The sequence below is a fragment of the Scyliorhinus torazame genome, chromosome 21 (genome assembly GCF_047496885.1).
Source record: "Scyliorhinus torazame isolate Kashiwa2021f chromosome 21, sScyTor2.1, whole genome shotgun sequence".
Taxonomy (NCBI): domain Eukaryota; kingdom Metazoa; phylum Chordata; class Chondrichthyes; order Carcharhiniformes; family Scyliorhinidae; genus Scyliorhinus; species Scyliorhinus torazame.
In genome coordinates, this window is record NC_092727.1 from 104,048,409 (window position 1) to 104,069,579 (window position 21,171).

A 21,171-nucleotide genomic window follows, 5' to 3' on the forward strand; every position below is an offset into this window, starting at 1 on the left:
TCTCGGGCCCTGACCCTTGGCACTGTCACCCTGGCACCTTGGCAGTGCTCCTGCCAGCTTGGCAGTGCCACTCAGGCATTTTGACAGTGATAGAGTGGCAGAGCCAAGGTGCCAGCCAGGCAGCACCAAGGTTCCCACGTGCCAGGAGGAAGACCAGGAGGCCACCCTAACCTGTCCCTGACTATGCAGAGGCCTCTGATGGCGGGAATCCCCCTGGGTGCCATTCCGCCTGGTTCACCTTTGTGCGGATCAGTACTAATCCGACGTCTGTCTGGGATCTCCCTGGGAGGTCCATAGATGCCGGGAGCCGGTTAAATCTGGGGACAGCATACATAAGTGGGTTTTAAGCTCACTTAAGCTTGCAAGACTTGGTCCTGCTCATTGTGGGCGGGATCCTGATCGCGGCACCTTGCAAGCCAACAAAAATGGAGGTGGTAAATCCTTCCCATAAATTACGAGGAGGACATAAGGGGGCTTACAAAGCACTTTAGATTGGTTAAGTGAGTGGGCAAAAATATGGCAAATTGGGCATAATGTGGGCAAATGTGAAATTTGGCAGGAAATAAAAAACAAGCTTATTATCTAAATGGTGAGAGATTGCAGAGCTCGGAGGTGCGGAGCGAGCTGGATGCCCTAGTGTGTGAATCACTAAAAGCTAGTATACAGATACAGCAAGTCATTAGGAAAGTAATAGAATGTTATCATTTACTGTGAGGGCAATTGATTACAACAGTGGAGAAGTTATGCTTCAGTTGTGTCGGGCGTTGGCAGACCATATCTGGAGTATTGTGTACCGTATTGGTCTCCTTATTTCAGGAAAAATGTAAATGTGTTGGAAGCAGTTCAGAGAAGGTTTACCAAACTAATACCAGGAATGGGAGGGATGGGAGGGTTGTCCTATGAGGAAAGGTTAGACAGGTTATGAGTTTAGAAGAGTAAGAGGCGCCTTGATCAAAATCTTTAAGATCCTGAGAGGTATTGACAGGGTGGATGTGGAGAGGATGTTCCCTCTTGTAGGAGAATCTAGAACTAGGCGTCTCGGTTTAAAACTAGGGAGTCAGGGGGGTACGACGTGATGCAGGCGCGGCAATAACAGCTTCTCTGCGGGCTCTGGCACCACTCTGGGAAGGTGATGGCACTGTGGTATTGTCACTGGACTAGTAATCCAGAGACCCAGGATAATGATCTGGGGACCCGGATTCGAATCACACCAAGATCCAGGTGATGGAACTTAAACTCAATAAAATATCTGGAAATAGAAAAAGTCTAATGATGACCATGAAACCATTGTAAATTGTCATAAAAAAAAAACATCTGGTTCACTAATGTCCTTTAGGGAGGGAAATCTGCCATCCTTACCTAGTCTGGCCTACATGTGACTCCAGACCCACAGCAATGTCACTGACTTTTGACTTCCCCCTCAAAAGTAATTAGGGATGGGCAATAAATGCTGGCACAGCCAGCGATGCCCAAGTCCCATGAACAAATTTTTAAAATGTCCACTTTATAATCCAATATTTATCCCGATTGCCCGACATAGGTTTGCCTAATCCGTGAATGTGAATGTGAATTAACATTATGTCCCTGGAAGATGATTAGTATTGATGCAAATATGCTGAAAAAACATGAAGAAATCCACCGATAAAAGGGCGCAGTTGGATTCAGTGGAAGCTGCCATTTCAACATGGCAACTTAGATCCTCAGGAGATCTCTGGACCTGGCCGGCGCTCTCCGAGGTGCTCTCGGAGGCGGTGAAAATGATGACTGCCAACATTATCCGAGTTATTGATCAGACTCAAGAGTGCTGACGTGGGGCTTGAGTATTCATGAGACCAAGTTGCAGAAAACCAATAAAAGACTTGATGAAACAGAGGAAAGAATCCTGTACGTCGGAAATGTTGCTTCTTCAGCTGGTGCTCACATTCGATCTTTGGAAAACTAGCTTCGCGGCATGTCAAAAATCCTGGAAAATTTGTATATCCGAGGTCGGAGAAAGAATATCCGAGTTGTCAGTCTTACTGAGGGAGTGGAGGATGAGGTTCCTGTTAAGTTCTTTGAGAATTGGCTGCCACATTTCCTTGGGCTGGGCGTTTCAAATTGGAAAGGGTGCACCACATCCTGTCTTTGAGGCCAAGGGATAATCAACGTTCGAGGCCTATAATCATTGGCTTCCACAATTTTAAAGATCGCCAAAGGGTCCTGGAGATGGCTGCCTCGGCGGGACCTGGTTCCATGAAGGATCAAAGATATCCCTTTTCCAGGACTTTTTGGTGGCGACGCAGCTGAAGCGTCGAAGCTTCGATGAAGTTCGAAGGAAACTCGAGGCAGCTGGAGTGTATAATGTCATGCATTATCCTGCGATCCTTCAAGTGTTACCCGACAACAATGCCGTGGCCTTTGTTAAGTCCATGGAGGGAAGGAATTGGACTGATATTCTGCAGCTCGCGATTCTCAAATTCTCAAACCCACAAAGCTTTATAAACTTGGATCCGGATCCTCTCCCTATTATGGTGTTGTTTTATTTTATGGTCATTAATCCTATGAAAGGGAAACACTCATCCTTGAGTGTTTTGGGGACTCTTATTATCTTTATGCATGGTGGCTGTGCTATGTGTTAGTTATCCATCATCTTTTCATATTATCCATGTATTAATCGTAAGGGCAGGTGGTGGACACAGGTCTTCATGGGTGGGCTAAAAATGCATCTGACTCCCATTCCCTTGATGGATCTTTTCTTCTCCTCCTGAGGAGATTGTAACCTGTTGGTAATGACAGTATGGCCGTAGGGTTAGTACTACAGGTCCTCAGTTTAGTTGGGAATGTCCCTTTGAGCTTTTGGGGAGGCGATTTTATTATTCTTACACTGGGGTCTTTATGATGTTGACTGAATCCTGCTTAGGTACAGGCAGGTCTTATATCCGTGAAAGGAACATGTTGGAGATATTTTGGTGCCTTTGGTAAAAACAGAGATGGGGGAGGGGTGTTATGGCGTACCCCCGAATGTGGCGCGAGATTCTTATCCTACTCTTCCACTGGTGGTCAATGCAATGGCAGTACGGGAGCACAGTGGTTAGCACAGTTGCTTCACAGCTCCAGGACCCCAAGTTCGATTCTCGGCTTGGGTCACTGTTTGTGCGGAGTCTGCACGTTCTCCCCGTGTCTGCGTGGGTTCCCTCTGGGTGCTCTGGTTTTCTCCCAGTCCAAAATGTGCAGGTTAGGTGGATTGACCAGGTTAAATTGCCCTTAGTGTCCAAAAAAGGTTTGGTGGGATTACTGGGTTATGGGGATGGGGTGGAGGTGTGGGCTTAATTGGGGTGCCCTTTCCAAGGGCCGATGCAGACTTGATGGGCTGAATGGCCTCCTTTTGCACTGTAAATTCTAAACTTTGCTCGTGGAAAAAGATCATCTCTTTTCTTAAGGAGAGCAGGGACATAATCCCTCCCCCCTCTCCCCTCTCCCCTCCCCTCCCCCCCTCCCTTTCCCCCTCCCCCTCACCCCCCCTCCCCCCCCTTCCCCCTCCCCCCCTCCCTTTCCCCCTCCCCCTCACCCCCCCTCCCCCCCCTTCCCCCTCCCCCCCTTCCCCCTCCCCCCTCCCCCTCCTTCCCCCTCCTCTCCCCCCTCCCCTCTCCCCTCTCCCCTCCCTCCCCTCCCCTCCTCCCCCTCTCCCCCTCTCCCCCTCCCCCTCCCTCTCCCCTCCCCTCCCCCTCCCTCAGCAAAATCGAAGGAGGTTATCACAGCAAAGGTGGCCGTGTACTCCTTAGTGCCTCGGCAGGCTCAGAAAGTTTAAAGCTTGCAAGCCGGAAACTGTACGAGTTCGGAAATAGGCCGATGAAATACTTGGCCAGCCTGACTAAGAAGAAGACAGACTCTAGGGCTATCACCTCCGTGCGTCCGAGTTTTGTGTCCTGGAGGGTAATGGAGGAGATTAATGAGGCCTTTCGAGATTTTTATGCAAAGTTATATAGGTCAAAACAGTCTTCTGATAAAATAGCAGGCATGGGAAAATAATTCTCTTCCCTTGGGCTCCCAGTAGCATTGGAGGATCAGCGCTTGGCCCTCAATGCTCCTATCTCTAAATACGAGGTGGCTGTGGTTATTAAGGAGCTTCAGCCGGATAAGGCCCTTGGCCACATGAAATGAAAAAAATGAAAATCGCTCATTGTCACAAGTAGGCTTCAAATGAAGTTACTGTGAAAATCCCCTAGTCACCACATTCCGGCGCCTGTTCGGGGAGGCTGGTACGGGAATTGAACCGTGCTGCTGGCCTGCGTTGGTCTGCTTTAAAAGCCAGTTATTTAGCTGGAGAAAGCTTTTGGATCATGCAGGCTTGATTTAGACAATGGGTTACAGCGCTGGAATGACTGTGCAGAAGTAAAGCTGAATTTATTAGTATGTGTGCAGAGGCTGGTCCCGTGTTTACCAATATTATCAGGAAGAGGCAGAAAATGGGAGAGGACCAAGAAGGAAAATTGGAACACATCAGAAGAAATTGCATGGATGGGAGAGAAAGAGTGGCAAGAGGTGTGCTTGCTATCGTGAGGCAGGCAAAAGTGGAACCGCGATGGGCTGAAACAATGGAAAACAGTCAGTGGAGATGGTGGCAGGTTGACTGCATTAAAGAGCACAGAGAGATTGAGAGTTAGCACTGTGCTACTGAGAAACACTTATCCTTGAATCAACTTTCTTTGAATAATTCTCACTTTGCCACACTTTTTGTCAAAGTACTGCATAAAAAGCAGAACATATAAATGTTATCTTTAAGTCCCAACCTGTAAGCCCTCTGTATCTAAGGAGTGCATTTGGTCTTAACACCCCATAAAGACATATATTAATATATAAATCGATGTGTTCTTTGGAATTTGCGTTCGGAGATCGGCCAGAGAATCAGAGTTCCCGACCAAATCGGGGGTGGCATTGCCTTCGCGATGGTCCACCCCCTCCGAAGCCTCAGGGCATTGCTGAAGCCCACCCCCCAGCCCCCGATGCTCCGCCCCGACCGGCCAAATTCCCAATGGCGTCGGTCGCGTGTGGTTTCATCCGTCGGAACTCGGTGTGGCGGCTGCGGACCCAATCCAGTGCCGCCACAGTCAGGGGAAGCCCGATCCGCGGGCAGGGGGGCGACTTTATTAGGGGCTGGGGGCACTGTGGAGGCGTGGTCCGGGACACGCAAGCCGGCCAAAGGGGGGGGCACATGTAGCATGGCGCGGCAACTGCAGGCTGCCGCCATGCGCACGCACGGCCACGGACCCGTCAATTCTCCGGCCGTATCGGCACCGAGAGCCGGGTGCTCTACGCTGCCAGCATGCTAGCCCCCAGCAAAACGGGGAATTGGTGGCCATTTTACGCCATCCCACGCCGGGGTGGGGACATAGCCCTGCCCCAGTACTTTCAAAAGTTGGTGAAAACTGGACTATTCAATTTTTACTCTAATATTGCAAACCAGCAGATTAGTAGCTTCATGTGTCTCGTCTGGTCCACGTTCTATTAATCATTTCCGTAGCATCGTAGTCAGACACCAAAACTAGAGTGCTATGGAACGTTATGATCAATCTAAATACTTATTATCTTCAGTACCAACCATTCTAAAAAAGAATCAGTTATTTTGGGAGCTTTGCTATAAATTACCCTTTTCAAGTTCCACAGGAAAGAGATCCAGTCTTTCCACACGTTTTTCCAGTTCATACTCGGCCGATGCTGCCATGGGATCCACATCATCATTTCGTCTGTCATAGTCTTCATTGGAGTAGGTAGTGAACACCTGTCAGGACAATATTAACATTTCAGTATTAGAACAATTGCCAAATTGTTTTAATTTAAGCTTGGACTTCTCAAATCATGAATGTTCGAGTCATCATAGAATCCCCACAGTAAGCACGGTGGCGCAGTGGTTAGCACTGCTGCCTCACGGCGCCAAGGTCCCAGGTTCAATCCCGGCCCTGGGTCACTGTCCATGTGGAGTTTGCACAATCGCTCCATGTTTGCGATGGTTTCGTCCCCAGAATCCAAAGATGTGCAGGGTAGGTGGATTGGCCATGCTAAACTGCTCCTTAATTGGAAAAAATGAATCGGGTACTCTAAATATTTAAAAAAAGAATCCCTACATTGCAGAAGGAGGCCATTCCGCCCATCGAGTATGTACCAACTCTCTGAAAGAGCACTCCACCAAAGCCCACTCCCCTGCTCTATTCCCAATAACTCCTTAACCTAACCTACATATCTTTGGACACTGACGAGCAATTTAGTGTGGCCAATCCACCTAACCTGCACATCTTTGGAAACTAACGAGCAATTTAGTGTGGCCAATCCACCTAACCTGCACATCTTTGGAAACTAACGAGCAATTTAGTGTGGCCAATCCACCTAACCTGCACATCTTTAGACACTAACGAGCAATTTAGTGTGGCCAATCCACCTAAGCTGCACATCTTTAGACACTAACGAGCAATTTAGCATGGCCAATCCACCTAACCTGCACATCTTTGGACTGTGGGATGAAACCAGAGCACCCGGAGGAACCCCACGCAGACACGGGGAGAATGTGCAGACTCCGCACACTGACAGTTGGAATCGAACCCGGGTCCCTGGCACTGTGAGGCAGCAGTGTTAACCAGTGCCACCCTGCCGCAAATTACATCATATAGCAACATGAATTATATTGACGCTGACAGTCTGGTGTAAACATGACTTAACTCTCTCGCAGATCAAGATTTTCTCTTTAGATCTTAACCTCTTAACCTATGTTCTCACTTCAGTCCCTCAGACAACGAGGTTGTGTAGACTGAGGGCTACTCACAAAATGCAAATAAATATTTTAGTTTTCTTTGAAGTGGCTAAGGGACAGATTTTTTTTTGTCATTTGTAGAAAACTCACAAATACATTTATAAAGAAAGCTAGATTTATCAAAATGAAAGGAAAATCAGGTAGGCTCCATTACTTGCAGGGTCAAAATCCTCCCTCCCTAACAGCACTGTGGGTGTACCTACACCACAGGGGCTGCAGCGGTTGACGAAGGCGGCTCACCACCAACCTCGCAAGGGCAATTCGGGATGGGCAACAAATGCTGGCCAACCAGAGATGCCCACATCCCGGAAATGAATTGAAAAAAAAATGGAAATCTGGACCAGGTGTTACTATTCACTCCCTGTAATGAAAATTCTCCCAGTTTTATATGAAATCACTTCTTAAAATGTGTTGAAAAATTTGTTATTTATAGGTTACAAAAGAAACTTGCATTGATATATCCTCTTTCACGAACACAAGGTGCCCATCTTTCGGGACTTGTGGGAGGAAACCGGAGCACCCGGAGGAAACCCATGCAGACAAGGGGAGAACGTGCAGACTCCGCACTGGCAGTGACCCAAGCCGGGCATCGGAGCTGGGACTCCGGTGCTGTGAAGCAACAGTGCTAACCACTGTGCTGCTGTGCCGCCCAATAGTCAGTGTTTACTGTGGCTTGAATGTCAGAATCATCTTTCACCTAGTTGTCAGAGGCTACAAACAATGAACAAGAGCTGCATTTTCTGATATGCATCCGGGTTCTCCGGTTTCCTCCCACAAGCCCCGAAAGACACGCTGTTAGGTCATTTGGACATTCTGAATTCTCCCTGTGTACCCAAACAGGTGCCGGAATGTGGCAACTAGGGGATTTTCACAGCAGCTTCATTGCAGTGTTAATGTAAGCCTACTTGTGAAATAAAAAGATTATTTTATAAGAATTTTTAATTGGATGTCATCACACACGTACATGGATATCGACTCTACATAGGGGCTGGTTTAGCACAGTGGGCTAAACAGCTGGCTTGTAAAGCAGAACAAGGCCAGCAGCGCGGGTTCAATTCCCGTACCAGCCTCCCCGAACAGATGCCGGAATGTGGCGACTGGGGGCTTTTCACAGTAACTTCATTTGAAGCCTACTTGTGACAATAAGCGATTTTCATTTCATTTTCAATTCCTGAAACCATGGTTGAGTCAAACCGACTAATCGCAAATGGAATAGATGAGGGTTAAAAGAATAGCAGGTTACACTGAAAGGGTGAGATGGGGAGGAGGCCCGGGTACAGCATATATGGACCCAGAGAACTGAATTGGCCTGTTTCAGAGCTGTGCATTCCACTTAGTTCTATAGAGCATGTCGAACTACCTCAGATTTTTTTGAAGTAACTGTGATGTGTCAACTAGTTTAAATGGTGGCTAAGAACAAAGATTCCTTCTTTAAACTAAAGGCCAGTTGGCCACAACACCTGGTTGGGGATATTTATATGTTTCTATTTCATGTAGATTGCATTTGTATACATTTGTTGTGTGTTTTTAGATGTTTAGCTGCATTCATGCAATGGGTGTATTGTCTTTTGTGCTGTTGCTGTTGCACAGTAGTCATGGTGATGGAGTTACCACGGTTACATTGCCTGGTTACTGTGGTGGTCGATCGATGAAAAATTGCTGATCTCAGTTCAGTGAGCCAGCAATAATTTGGACCCCTGATGCGAAAGACGGAAGAAAATTGAGGTGCAATTAGACTGACTGGAAGCTGGGAGACTGTGATACCTTCAGAATGATATGATGATGCCTGTGACAAATGCTCCACTGTATGCTGGAATAAGGAAAAGAGAGTTAACATACTTGACTCACTCATTCGTCAGTACATGCACAGTGGGGCAGCTACTGCGAGAGCTCATTGGAGGTATTGAAGCTTTTGGGACAGATGTGTGGAGTATTTTGGCCAGCAATATTGCTAAGATTCAGGCAGATGTATTGTCATATAATTCACAACTATAGTCAGGACTATATAAGTATAGTCAGGACATTTATTTGTAGGACAGAATGGCCAAAAATCAGTATATTGTTAAGAATTAGACTGCATTTGTGTTTAAACTATATTCAAGACCCACTTCAGGATTCGGAGGCCCTGTGAAGAAGGCCAGGGTGAGGGGGTGGTGAGGCAGATACACTGGATTTGGGCGGGGGGGGGGCATGTGAAGGCATCCACCGCCTACATTCAACAAGCATTCACTCGGGTAACAATCAAGTTTCCTGACGATTGGGAAACCCGGGCGGACACAGTTAAAGCGGAAAAGCTAAAGTGGCCACCCGTCTCCTTGGAGCTGGGTGACTGACCGCCCACCTTCTCACCTCCGTTGAAGCTGGAAGTGAGCAGGTTCGAAGCAAATTTGGGTTGGGAATCTGACTGATATCAGGCTTTAACACCCACCATCAATCCACCCCCCTGCCATCGACATGACCGAAAACCTCCAGTGTTTTTTGGCTTAATTTGCCTTTGTGGACTGGCTAGGTGTACAGTATGGAGTCTCTGGGGTGAATTGTAAAGTTTCAAATCCAATCATTTACATCTTTTAACTGGCATTAACTTATCTTGGCACTGATAGTCCCACCAATTAGGCAACAACATCGAACAATTATTTCCAAAGCTCCCAGCACACAAATTCAGATAAATTCAACAAATAAAACGTCTAGAAATTAGTGGATGGTATTGGGATCAAAATGAAAGAATCAGAGCAGCCAGCTCTGGCCTTACGAAACTATATGCTGTATGTTCATGATATTCTATTTAGTTCTGACAAGAATATTCCATTGTCTAAGACACTGTCCTTCTCCTTAACTAGGAAAAATATATGCATGGGAAGAGCTCGCCGGATTACGATGGAATCCGGGTATCGGGTCGCCATTTTGAGTGGACGGCCTCATCCCAAGGCCAGGGGGCAGGCCCCTTCAATACAATCCCCCCCCCGCCACTGCTGACAAGTAGGGACAGCCTCCCCTCAACCATGGGAATGATGGGTCACCCCTCACAGCATGCACCCATGAGGGTGACCCAACCCCCCCCTCCGCACCGAACCCCCATAGCCCTTCCCATTAGTCAACCCATCAGACCCACCCATCAGACCACCATCTGTCCCGCCATGAGTCACCCCCCATTTGTCACCCCAACAGAGACCCCATTGGACCCACCATCAGAGACCCCATTGGAACCCCCCCCCATCAGAAACAACCATCACAGACCCCAATCAGTTACCCCTGCCTGAAAGTTGAAGAGCAGTCCAGGCGGCACAGTGAAAGATCATTGCATTTTCACTTACCCTTCCCTAACATCTGTTGCCTCAGACAAAAATGTTTAAAGCTGCAACTGTTACAAGTGTCAGAGGCATCCTCAAAAGCCAAGTACGCTTGAAAGGGCTTCAAATCCCCTGACATGGGATGCAAAACTCCCATTCAATTTCACACAGCAATACATTCCACTAGCCAGTGAGTAACAGTTTTATCAGGCCAGAGACTGGTGGATCGTTTATCTATCTTTTCCTTCACGCTTGAATGCATCTCCATAACCCTCGTTTGATGCTAACCACAATGTTTATAAACACTCATGCTATTATTCCAAGCTCCTCACCACATCAAAAGGAGCTAAGTGGTTTCACTTCCTCTTATTCACAGCAGAATGAACTTCCTGGGCCGCTCATTAGCTTTCAGGCAGAGGTGACAGATGGGGGTCTTTGATAGCGGTCTGCTGTGGTCTCTGATTGGGGGGGGGGCTCTGATGTGGTGACTGCCAGGGGTCAGATAGGGGTTCTGATGGGTGGTCACTGATGGTGGGTCTGATGGGGTGACTGATAAGAGGTCTGATAGGGGAGTCTGATGGGTGGGTCTGATGGCAGATTTGATGCTGTCTCTGGGCGGGCCGGTGGGAGGGCTTGGGGGCTGCTGGGGAGGTCAGGTGGCGACGTGTTGTGGGGGAGTGACCTGTTAGTCCCGTGGAGGGGGGGGGGGGGCGAATGGCCCTACTTGTCAGGAGGGGGGCAGGATTTGCGTTTTGGGGTGGAGGAAGCCTTCAGATGGACTTTGGGGATCACCTCAGTTTGCACTGATGCCCCTGCCCACTTCGGAGTTCCGTGTCAGTGCCACACTTGACAAAGACCCGCTGCAGTGCAGCAAAGCCCATCTGGTGGATTTCCTGCTGTGGGGGGGGGGCGGGGGTCAGTACATAACAGCGGGGTTGTGAATCAAGCTTTGAGCCCATTAATTATATTGAAATGGATGCAAATCAATGTGGGGCTAGTAGCGCGCTGAGGCCACTGGTGGTGGATCGGAGCAGTGTTATTTTTTTCGGGGGACGCTACATTCTCTACCCAATCGGGAATCCCAATCACAGCCTGGGGGACCACAGCTTGGGTCAATGGAGACTCCACCCCAAGACTGACTGTTCCAGTTATGCAGATAGATTTTATTTATGACATCATGCACGATTTGAAGAAACGCTTCGACTAACCACTCTCCTGGACAATATTCCTTCAACCAATACTGTCATCTTCATGGGTCATTCATTCAGGCCAGCACTGTTGATGATTACAGCATTTGACTATCTGACAACAATCACTCTACTTTATTGAATGTGAAGTACTTTCTGGGGCAGCGACAGAGGCCAGGAGCTAACTGGATCCTTTAGATCTTGGTTTCAGGGAGATCTCCTGTTCTCCATTCAAGCATCTGCCTGCTGCCTCTTTTGACCATGTGTAGACTTGGTTTCATTGAACACAGCAGGCGCTGGCTGCGGCAGGGAAATACAAACTCCCGGGGGTGGTGTCAAGCCTCTTACATGAAAATGGATCCGTAGTATCCAAACATTTTAAGGATGTACATCGGGCACGAGGGGGGGGGGGCACGTTACTCCATCACCCAATGGGAATCGAGTGCGGGGATCTTCATGCCGTGTGTGGGCTTTTGCAGCCAGAGTAGATCCTAGTACTAGGAGTGATAACATCGCGAAAGACTCTGGGCAGGATTTTCCATCCCGCAGCACCCGTTTTCAGGTGCAGGGCGCCCCTGCCAGCAATGGGATTCTACGTCCCAGCAACCGGCCAATAGGGTTTCCCATTTTGGGCCCGCCTGGGGAAATCTGCGGGCGTGAGTGACCTGCCGGCGAAGCGGAGGATCCTGCCAATGGAGAATCCCGCTCTTGTGTTACTCCTAGGCTGCTTAAATCTTTGGCATGTATTGATTCTTCTCACTTCTGTACTCAACTCAAGGCCTGGGCTTAATCCCACACCCTTGTTTCTGGCACAATACTACTCGCGGTTTCCTGACCTAACTGGAGGACTTCAGAGCTTTGTTCGCCTTGTAACTCTTGTCCACCTTTTCAACATTTTCAATTGTTGTCGTCATTTCTAATGCCTTCTTGAAAGTCAACTTGGACTCAGCCAACAGCTTCTTTTGTATGGCTATGCCATTCACACCACATAGTAGTCGATCTCTGAGTATATCACTTAAAGCTGATCCAAAGTTGCAGTGCTCTGCAATCAGCTTTAGTCTGGCTACGAATGTTATGAACAGCGCAATCATCACAGGATATAATGCCTGTTTCAGATGTGGGCACTGAATGGTGATGTTATGTTCTTTATCAATATGGCAGGCAATGCACTTGCAGCTCATAATGATCATGTGCGCTCTCTACCAGTCATTCTCGAGGCTTCAGGCCTGTCTAACACCTGAAAAGCAGACACTGTACAGCTAAATTTCTAGGCCTATATAAATGCATATCAATCTAATTAGCAAACAATTTCTCATTGCATGCAAATCCATTTTTAAATTAATATTGAAATGGTTATGATTATGTAAATTAATCTTGTTCTCTTCAGAAAAGAGAAGGTTGGAAGGTTATGTAATTGCTGTTTTAAGGATTCTAAATAGAACTAGATAAATAGATCATGGCGATCTTCTTCACCTTATCCAGATGAGTAAAACCAAAGAACATGTCCTGTGCTTAAAGGAGGTCAATTTAAAATTAATCTGCAGAAAGAATATTTGAGCGAGTTGACAATCCATGGGACAGAATTTTCAAATATGCTCCGTGCTTGTGCGAAGGGTCCTCGCTGTTACGTCTTCAGGCTCCTCTGGGGCCTCAGCGCGCCTGCACTATACCCTCAAAGCGGCTGGAGTGGGAAAGAACTCACCACCCACCTCCTTCTGGAATGTGCCTTTGCGAAACAGAGCTGGAAAGAGAGGCAGATGTTTTTGTCAAAAAACAGCTCCGTTACGGACGACTCTGTGCTCTAAAGACTGTTCCCAGAGAAGCACGCAAAAACATCACCTGCTGTCGGAGGATGATCAACTCGGCGAAGGGCACTCATTGCCCTCCCTGAAACGTACTGGTCTTCCAGTGCAAAGAGCTATGGCCAAGTGTTGAAGACTGCCAAATTACAATGTCCGTGATCTACTTGCTGAGGGGCCCATTTAAAGCTTGGGGCAACCGTCAGAGAAGTTCAACAGGTAAAGGCTACAATCCACCAGGTTACACAGCAGGGCCGGAACTCACATAAAACCCCTCATGTCATATGTTTGGCAAGATATATATAAATTAATGTAGCCTGTAATTGTAGTGTGGAAACTCAGAATGCCACGTACTGTATTGAAAAAAACCAAAGAGCTGTATTACAATTTGTCCTGCCAAATTTGAACTGTTGTGTAATTTACTTTTACAGAATTTTATGAACAAAGCATAATTTTTGAAGAATCATCTATGGGACAGTATCCCTGGGGAAAGGTTGAAATCAGTTAATGTTAATTCAAATGCAAATTAGATACATTTCTTTCAGGAAGTCTTTTTTCTGGGATGCAGTACGTGCTCAATTTAGGTCATGAAATAAGGTGAGTGCAGCTGAGGAGGGAAAGGGTGATGTTAAACTCATGGTTTCCAAAGCTATCTTCCACTGGCCTTTTAGTATATTGCAAAATCTGAGCATTAAATAAGGCTAGTTCCATAACAATAAAATCCAGGCCAAAGCCTTTGAGTAAAGGAGGCCACATCTTTGAGGTCAGAGGCGTGGAAATGGCTGAAAGAGATAATTACAAATTGCAAGGGGGGTTCTTTTCCTGAGCTGACGGTGGGGGTGTCTAGGCCGCTGTAGCCAAATTCACAGAGTCAGAATAATGGATGTTGCCATGGTAGCAACCGTTTAAATGCCATCCCGCCCCCTTATTTCCTGTCAAGAGTGTTATGCCTGTGGGAAAGTTAATCTTATCCGGACTGGACTAGAGGGAACGGTAATGTTCCAGGTCGCCACCCTGCACCAAGTCAAGGTCGTGAAATTTCTAACGCTTGTTCAGGAGTCCGCAAGTCCTCGAATGTGCATATGACAGATGTGAAAACAGAAGTCGATGTTATCAAGCAGAAAGGTTATGAGTTGCGCTCGGTCAGAGAGCAAGGGTGAAAACGGCACATGGAAGATGAGAGCGGTTGGGCTGAAAGTAAAATTCCAGATGAAACCCCAGTGCCCACAGTCGAAATGACAGTCAGAAATTTGCAACTTACTTTCATCGTTTGAAGACTCTCTACCTCCTTTTGACAACTTATTTTCCTAACTTTGGTGGTAGGGAAGTTGCTAGAGTCCATTATCAAGGATTCCATAGCTCAGCATTTGGAAAGAAGTGGTATAATCAGACAAAGTCAACTAGGATTTATGAAAGGGAAGTCACGCTTGACAAATCCACTGGAATTCTTTGAAGATCTAACTAGTAGAGTTGACCAGGGAGAACTGGTTGATGTGGTGTATTTAGACCTCCAGAAGGCTTTCAACAAGGTCTCACATAGCAGATTACTGTAAAGTTAACGAGCATGGGATTGCGGGTAGTGTCTTGAGATGACTAGAAAGCTGGTTGACAGACAAGAAATAAAAAGTTGGAACAAATTTCCAGTTGGCAGGCAGTGACTAGTGGGGTACCACAGGGATCTGTGCTAGAACCCCAACTGTTCATATTATATATTAATGATTTGGATGAGGGAAATAAATGTATTACCTCCAAATTTTCAGATGATACAAAGTTGGGTGGGAGGATGAGCTGTGAGGAGGATGCAGAGATGCTTCAGTGGGATTTGGACAGGTTGAGTGAGTGCGCATATGCATGGCAGATGGAGTATAATGTGGATAAATGGGAGGTTATCCACTTCAGTAGAAAAAATAGGAAGGCAGACTATTATTTGAATGGGTGTAAATTGAGAGAGGTAGATACTCAGCGTAACGTTGGTGTCCTCATGCATCCATTTCTGAAAGTAAGCATGCAGTAAAGAAGGCAAATGGTATGTTGGCCTTCATAGCAAGAGGATTTGAGTATAGGAATAGGGATGTTTTACTGCAATTGTATCGGGCATTGGTGAAGCATTGAGGGTGGCAAGAGCAAAGAATGTACTCTGGGTGTGGGGAATTTAATGTCCATCACCAAGTGTTGCACCACTACAGATTGAGATGGCTGGCCGTGTCTTAAAGGACATGACTGCTAGACTGGGTCTGCAACAGGTGGTGAGGGAACCAACAAGAGGGAAAAACATACTGGACCTCATCCTCACCAACCTGCTTGCCACAGAGACATCTGTCCATAACAGCATCGGTAGGGTGACCACCGCAAAGTTCTTGTGGAGACAAAGTCCTGTCCATCATGTTGTGTGGCACTGCCCTTATGCTAAATGGGATAGATTCAGATCAGATCGAGCTTGGCATCCATAAGGCACTGTGGGCCATGAGGGGCAACAGAACTGGTGGAGATGTTGACCTTGGGTAGGGTGCTCTTTCCAAGAGCCGGTGCAGACTCGATGGGCCAAATGGCCTTCTGCACTGTAAATTCTATGATAATCTATGATTAATCTAGGACAAAGGTTCGGCACAACATCGTGGGCCGAAGGGCCTGTTCTGTGTTGTATTTTTCTATGTTCTATGTACTTAGCCACAATCTGTAACCTCATAGCCCGGCATATCCCCCACTCTATCATTACCACCAAGCCAGGGAATCGACCCTGGTTCAATGAAGAGTGCAGGGGCAGCACCAGACATACTGAAAAATGAGGCGTCAACCTAGTGAAGCTACAACACAGGACTATTTTCATGCCAAAACAACGTAAGCAGCATCTGCTAGACAGAGCTTGCAATCCGAAAATCAACGGGTACGATCTAAGCTCTGCAGTCCTGCCACATCCAGTCCTGAATGGTGGTGGGCAAATAAATGACTCACTGGAAGAGGAGGTTCCACAAATATCCCCATCCTCAATGATGGAGGAGCCCAGCACATCTGTGCAATAGACAAAGCTGAAGCATTCGCAATAATCTTCAGCCAGAAGTGCCAGGTGAATGACCCATCTCGGTCTCTTCCAAAGGTCCCCGGCAGCACAGAGGAGAATTGCCAATTCAATTCACTCCACGTGATATCAAGAAACGGCTGACTGCACGGGATACTGCAAAGGCTATGGGGCCCTGAAAATCTGCCGGCAATAGTACTGAAGCGACAGAACTTGCCACACCCCTAGCCAAGCTGCTCCAGTACAGTTACAACACTGGCATCTACCCGGAAATGTGGAAAGTTGCCTTGGGATGTCTTGTCCACAAGAAGCAGGACATATCCAACCCAGCCAATTACCGCCCCATCAGTCTATTCTTGATCATCAGTAAAGTGATAGAAGGAGTCATCAACACGGCACATACTCAGCAATAACCTGCTCAGTTTGGGTAGCTCCAGGGTTACCCAGCTCCTAACCTCATTACAGCCTTGGTTCAAACATGGACAAAAGAGCTGAACACCAACCAGCCTGTTAAGCAAGAATGATGTTGTCCAAAAAATATGGGAACATAAATCACCACAGTTACTAAGGATGCTCTCCAATTCAATGTGAATGATGTTTTTGGATACTAACCTACCTTTAACGCTGTACCACTCATACAACGTGGCAGTCACTGTGCTGGGTTTTCAAAGCAGGTGGGACCTGATGAATCCGGGTCCTGACCCCGCACCGCCCACACAACGCTATACTGCTCTAATTGGGCAGGGGGTGAGCTCATTGGCCAGTTAGTGAAATGAATCCCGGACGTAGGCGCTGCCTGCCTGATGCCAGCATCAAAGACAAGGAAGCAACCATATTGGGGCCTGCCGCTGTCTTGCCGAAGAGCTCCTCTTGAGGGCCAGCAGGACAAAGACATGAGACTGAGGGCGACCTGGCAAAAAAATGAGGGAACTCACAAATTTCCAGCACAGACCACCCAAGCATCTGATCATTTTCAATGTTAAATGAAAAATGTTTGCTTTGCCCTGTGCATTAACGTGTACCAAACTGTTTAGATAAACTAAGATCACCATCAGAAGTTGCAGTGCCAACTTCCCGAGTCCGTGAACTAGCTCCTAAAGGAGCTTAAAGGGTTGCTAATTGGTGGTGAATGAGTTCCCTGTTTCCTCCCTCACCACCAGCACTTTGAAAATTTCAGACGATCCCAGGTCAGCTGGGGCCCCACCCTGCCAGCGTTTGGTAAGAATTAAGCATATTGAAAAATACCATCAAGATACAACCACATTTCAGTCTGAATTCAAATGAAATGAAAATCGTTGCAATGAAGTTCCAAATTATCCACAAAAAGCTTTCTCAGATTTACCTTCTATCTAAAGTACATACATGTTGAACAACAACACAGGGTTAAATTGTATATCATTCAAAGCCATGCCATATACAAAAATAGCTGAGTTATCCAAACATTTGGAATAGGCAATATAATAAATATAAATAGCAATATAAATGGGCATTTAGGTTTGAAGAAATCAGAATTATGTGAGAGGTTGAATTAAGTGACTTTGAATTAAGTGTTGACTATTTCAAACCACGTAAGTCATTGGAAACTTGAACACTTGTTAAAAATAGATCCGACACAACAATTTTCTGACATGCCATAATCATAGAACAAAACACATTGCCCTAAATTCTGCTGTGATGCAAGAGGAGTGTATCAAATTGCTTTGTTTATGCAACTGGTGCTGAAAATCAATGATTCTGCTGCAATGTTCAACTAACTTTCAACTGTCATTCACTTCATTCATTTTGTTTTCTGCGCATTGCCCTCTTGGTCCTTAGCAACAAATTTTGAAATTCTCTTCAATTTGCTGACACAGATGGGCTATTTAAAATCATTCTCATCTCTACCTGAGAGAATCGCATCATCTGGCTCCCAGACAAGGCTTCCTATCTTGCCCATCTATCCCTTCAATTATTTATCTGCCAAAACAATTTTGATCCATCACACTTCAGGGGCGAAATTCTCCAGTATCGGCGCGATGTCCGCCGACCAGCGCCAAAAACAGCGCTAATCAGTCCGGCATCACGCCGCCCCAGAGGTGCGGAATCCTCCACATCTTGGGGGGCCGAGCCCCAACCCTGAGGGGCTAGGCCCACGCCGGACTGATTTCCGCCCCGCCAGCTGGCGGAAAAGGCCTTTGGTGCCCCGCCAGCTGGCGCGGAAATGACATCTCAGGGCGGCGCATGCGCGGGAGCGTTAGCGGCCGCTCACGGCATCCCCGCGCATGCGCTGTGGAGGGAGTCTCTTCCACCTCCGCCATGGTGGAGACCGTGGCGAAGGCGGAAGGAAGAGAGTGCCCCCACGGCACAGGCACGCCCGCGGATCGGTGAGCCCCGATCGCGGGCCAGGCCGCCGTGGGGGAACCCCCCGGGGCCAGATCGCCCCGCGCCTCCCCAGAACCCCGGAGCCCGCCCACGCCGCCTTGGCCCACCGGTAAGAGAGGTGGTTTAATCCACGCCGGCGGGACAGGCATTCTAGCAGCGGGACTTCGGCCCATCCGGGCCGGAGAATCGCGCGGGGGGGGGGGGGGTCGGAGAATCTCGCCCCAGATATCTGGGGTGAAATTCTCCCCCAACGGCTCGATGTTCGCCGACTGGCGCCCAAAACGGCGCCAATCAGACGGGCATCGCGCCGGCCCAAAGGTGCGGAATGCTCCGCATCTTTGGGGGCCGAGCCCCAACATTGAGGGGCTAGGCCGATGCCGGAGGGATTTCCGCCCCGCCAGCTGGCGGAAATGGCGTTTGTTGCCCCGCCAGCTCGCGCGGAAATGTGGCGCATGCGCGGGAGCGTCAGCGGCCGCCGACAGTTTCCCGCGCATGCGCAGTGGGGAGAGTCTCTTCCGCCTCCGCCATGGTGGAGACCGTGGCGGAGGCGGAAGGGAAAGAGTGCCCCCAAGGCACAGGCCCGCCCGCGGATCGGTGGGCCCCGATCGCGGGCCAGGCCACCGTGGGGGCAGCCCCCGGGGTCAGATCGCCCCGCGCCCCCCCCAGGACCCCGGAGCCCGCCCACGCCGCCTGGTCCCGCCGGTAAATACCAGCTTTGATTTACGCCGGCGGGACAGGCAATTTCTGGGCGGGAGTTCGGCCCATTCGGGCCGGAGAATTGAACGGGGGGCCCCGCCAACCGGCGCGGCCCGATTCCCGCCCCCGCCCAATCTCCGGTACCGGAGACTTCGGCGGGGGCGGGATTCACGGCGGCCAACGGCCATTCTCCGACCCGGCGGGGGGTCGGAGAATGACGCCCCTGACTTCAAAATGTCACACATCATTAAGACTGCAAAACAATCTTGAAATCCTGCTGCCAACCGATGAGAAGAAAAACTCCCCTTCGAAATGGACATTCAAAAGGAAGAATTTTCATGAATTGGCCCGTGGGTGTGTAATTAGATGTTGTGGCCTTAAAAGGACAGACCCAGTTGCATCTTTGCAGCTAAATATTACATGCTGTACAGCGAGAAATAATATATCTGTACCAAAGTACAAAAAATAATGACCCACTGGTAAGGTGATCGAAACATAAGAAAGCATCGAATTAAAAGACGTCAGTTCATCTTTTTCTTTATTCTTTCACAAGGGCGTTGTTGGCTGGGCCAGCATTTGCTGCCCATCCCTAATTGTCCTTGAACTGAATGCCTTGCTCGGCCATTTCAGAGGGGCGTTAAAAATCAACCATATTACTGTGGGTCTGGAGTCACATGTAGGCCAGACACGGTGGATTTCCTTCCCTGAAGGCATTAGTGAACCAGATGGACGATAGCTTCATGGTCACCATTGTGGAGCTTCATATTCCAGATTTGAACTCATGTCCCCAAAGCGTTAGCCTGGGTCTCTAGCGACATTACCACTACGCCACTGTCTCTCCATTGTTAACTTCACTGCGACTAACTCTATCAAAACATTACAAGGCTGAAATTCTACGGCCGTTGGGGTTCTTTTTTCCCGCTGGCAGCACACCCCGCCTGTGGGTTTCCAGGCAGTGTGGGGTGGCTTCATTGGTAAATCGCATTGACAAGCGGCGGGAAGATAGAATCCTGCCACCCGGGAACGTCGCGCCACCAAGAAACACGCGGCTGGGGGTCCAAGAATCCAGCCCCAAATCATGAGGGAAATTTTCTACACAGTTTCCTCCCGTTTCCCCCACTTCCCCATTAAATGAAGCAATAATCCAGACCACACATTTAATCTGTAAAGTCAGTACTATTTTGTTTCTCCTCGGCATGATATTTCCAAGATGCCAACTGTCGAAGAATTATAAGCCGTGGATTCATCGAAGCACCAGCAGGCTATCCAATTCTGAGGAGGTAAGGTCAGTTAATGGTTGTGCTATTCCCATCATGCTTTGTGAATGAAAATAACTTGTCCTCTATCAGGAAGAAGAGAGTCCCACCCTGCAGCTGCGGTGCCAGCCACACATTCAAATCTGATTTCATCGAATGCAGCTTTGCACTCACTCACCCACCCAGTTTAGTGTCAGTGACTGTAAACAATGCACACCTCACTATCACAAGTATAACGGCCATTCCAGTTGCTGATGTAATGGAGCTGGGTTCCAGCACCTATTAAGTATAAAGTCAGCCCTCCTGGAAAGGGCAGGTGCACAGATATGTGGGGGCGGATTCTCCTCTTTAAGATCAAGTTTCAGTGTGGGTGGTGGGGTTGGGGGGCAACATACACATTCGCCCCACCTTCTCCTTCCTATTCATTGCGTTAAGGCTCATGAAGATCGCCCAGGCCATTCATGGCTGGATTTCTGTCGCTCAGAGGGTGCCTGTTACTCTGGGAAGTGAGGTGGCAGCTGGCTTCAGCGGCAATCCCAGCCAAATTGAGGATTAGGCTGAAATTCTTCCAGTTCCAAGATGGCAGCCGGTGCATTGCGACTCTCTTAACCAGACCCTTTTGTTTTATCACTTATCACAGTTCTGACTTACTAAAACTCTTTTTGGCTTTTGTTCCGCACTGTAACCAATCGCTATTTGTTGATGTTCCATTTGTCAAGGTACTCTGTTGATTATTCTTTTGTCTACTATGTACTATGAAAATACTTTTCACTGTACTTCAGTAC

At 48.1% G+C, this 21,171-nt stretch overlaps 1 protein-coding gene across 2 annotated transcripts in view; it reads right to left on the reverse strand.

The window, feature by feature from the left end:
* The window catches only part of LOC140398453 (neurabin-2-like), a 282,584-nt gene that overhangs the window by 107,650 nt on the left and 153,763 nt on the right, over positions 1 to 21,171 (reverse strand). For both annotated transcript variants that reach the window (XM_072487146.1, XM_072487147.1), the window contains one exon: positions 5,626 to 5,758. In XM_072487146.1, the coding sequence (XP_072343247.1) occupies positions 5,626 to 5,758 (133 nt within the window). The remainder of the gene's footprint in view (positions 1 to 5,625; positions 5,759 to 21,171) is intronic.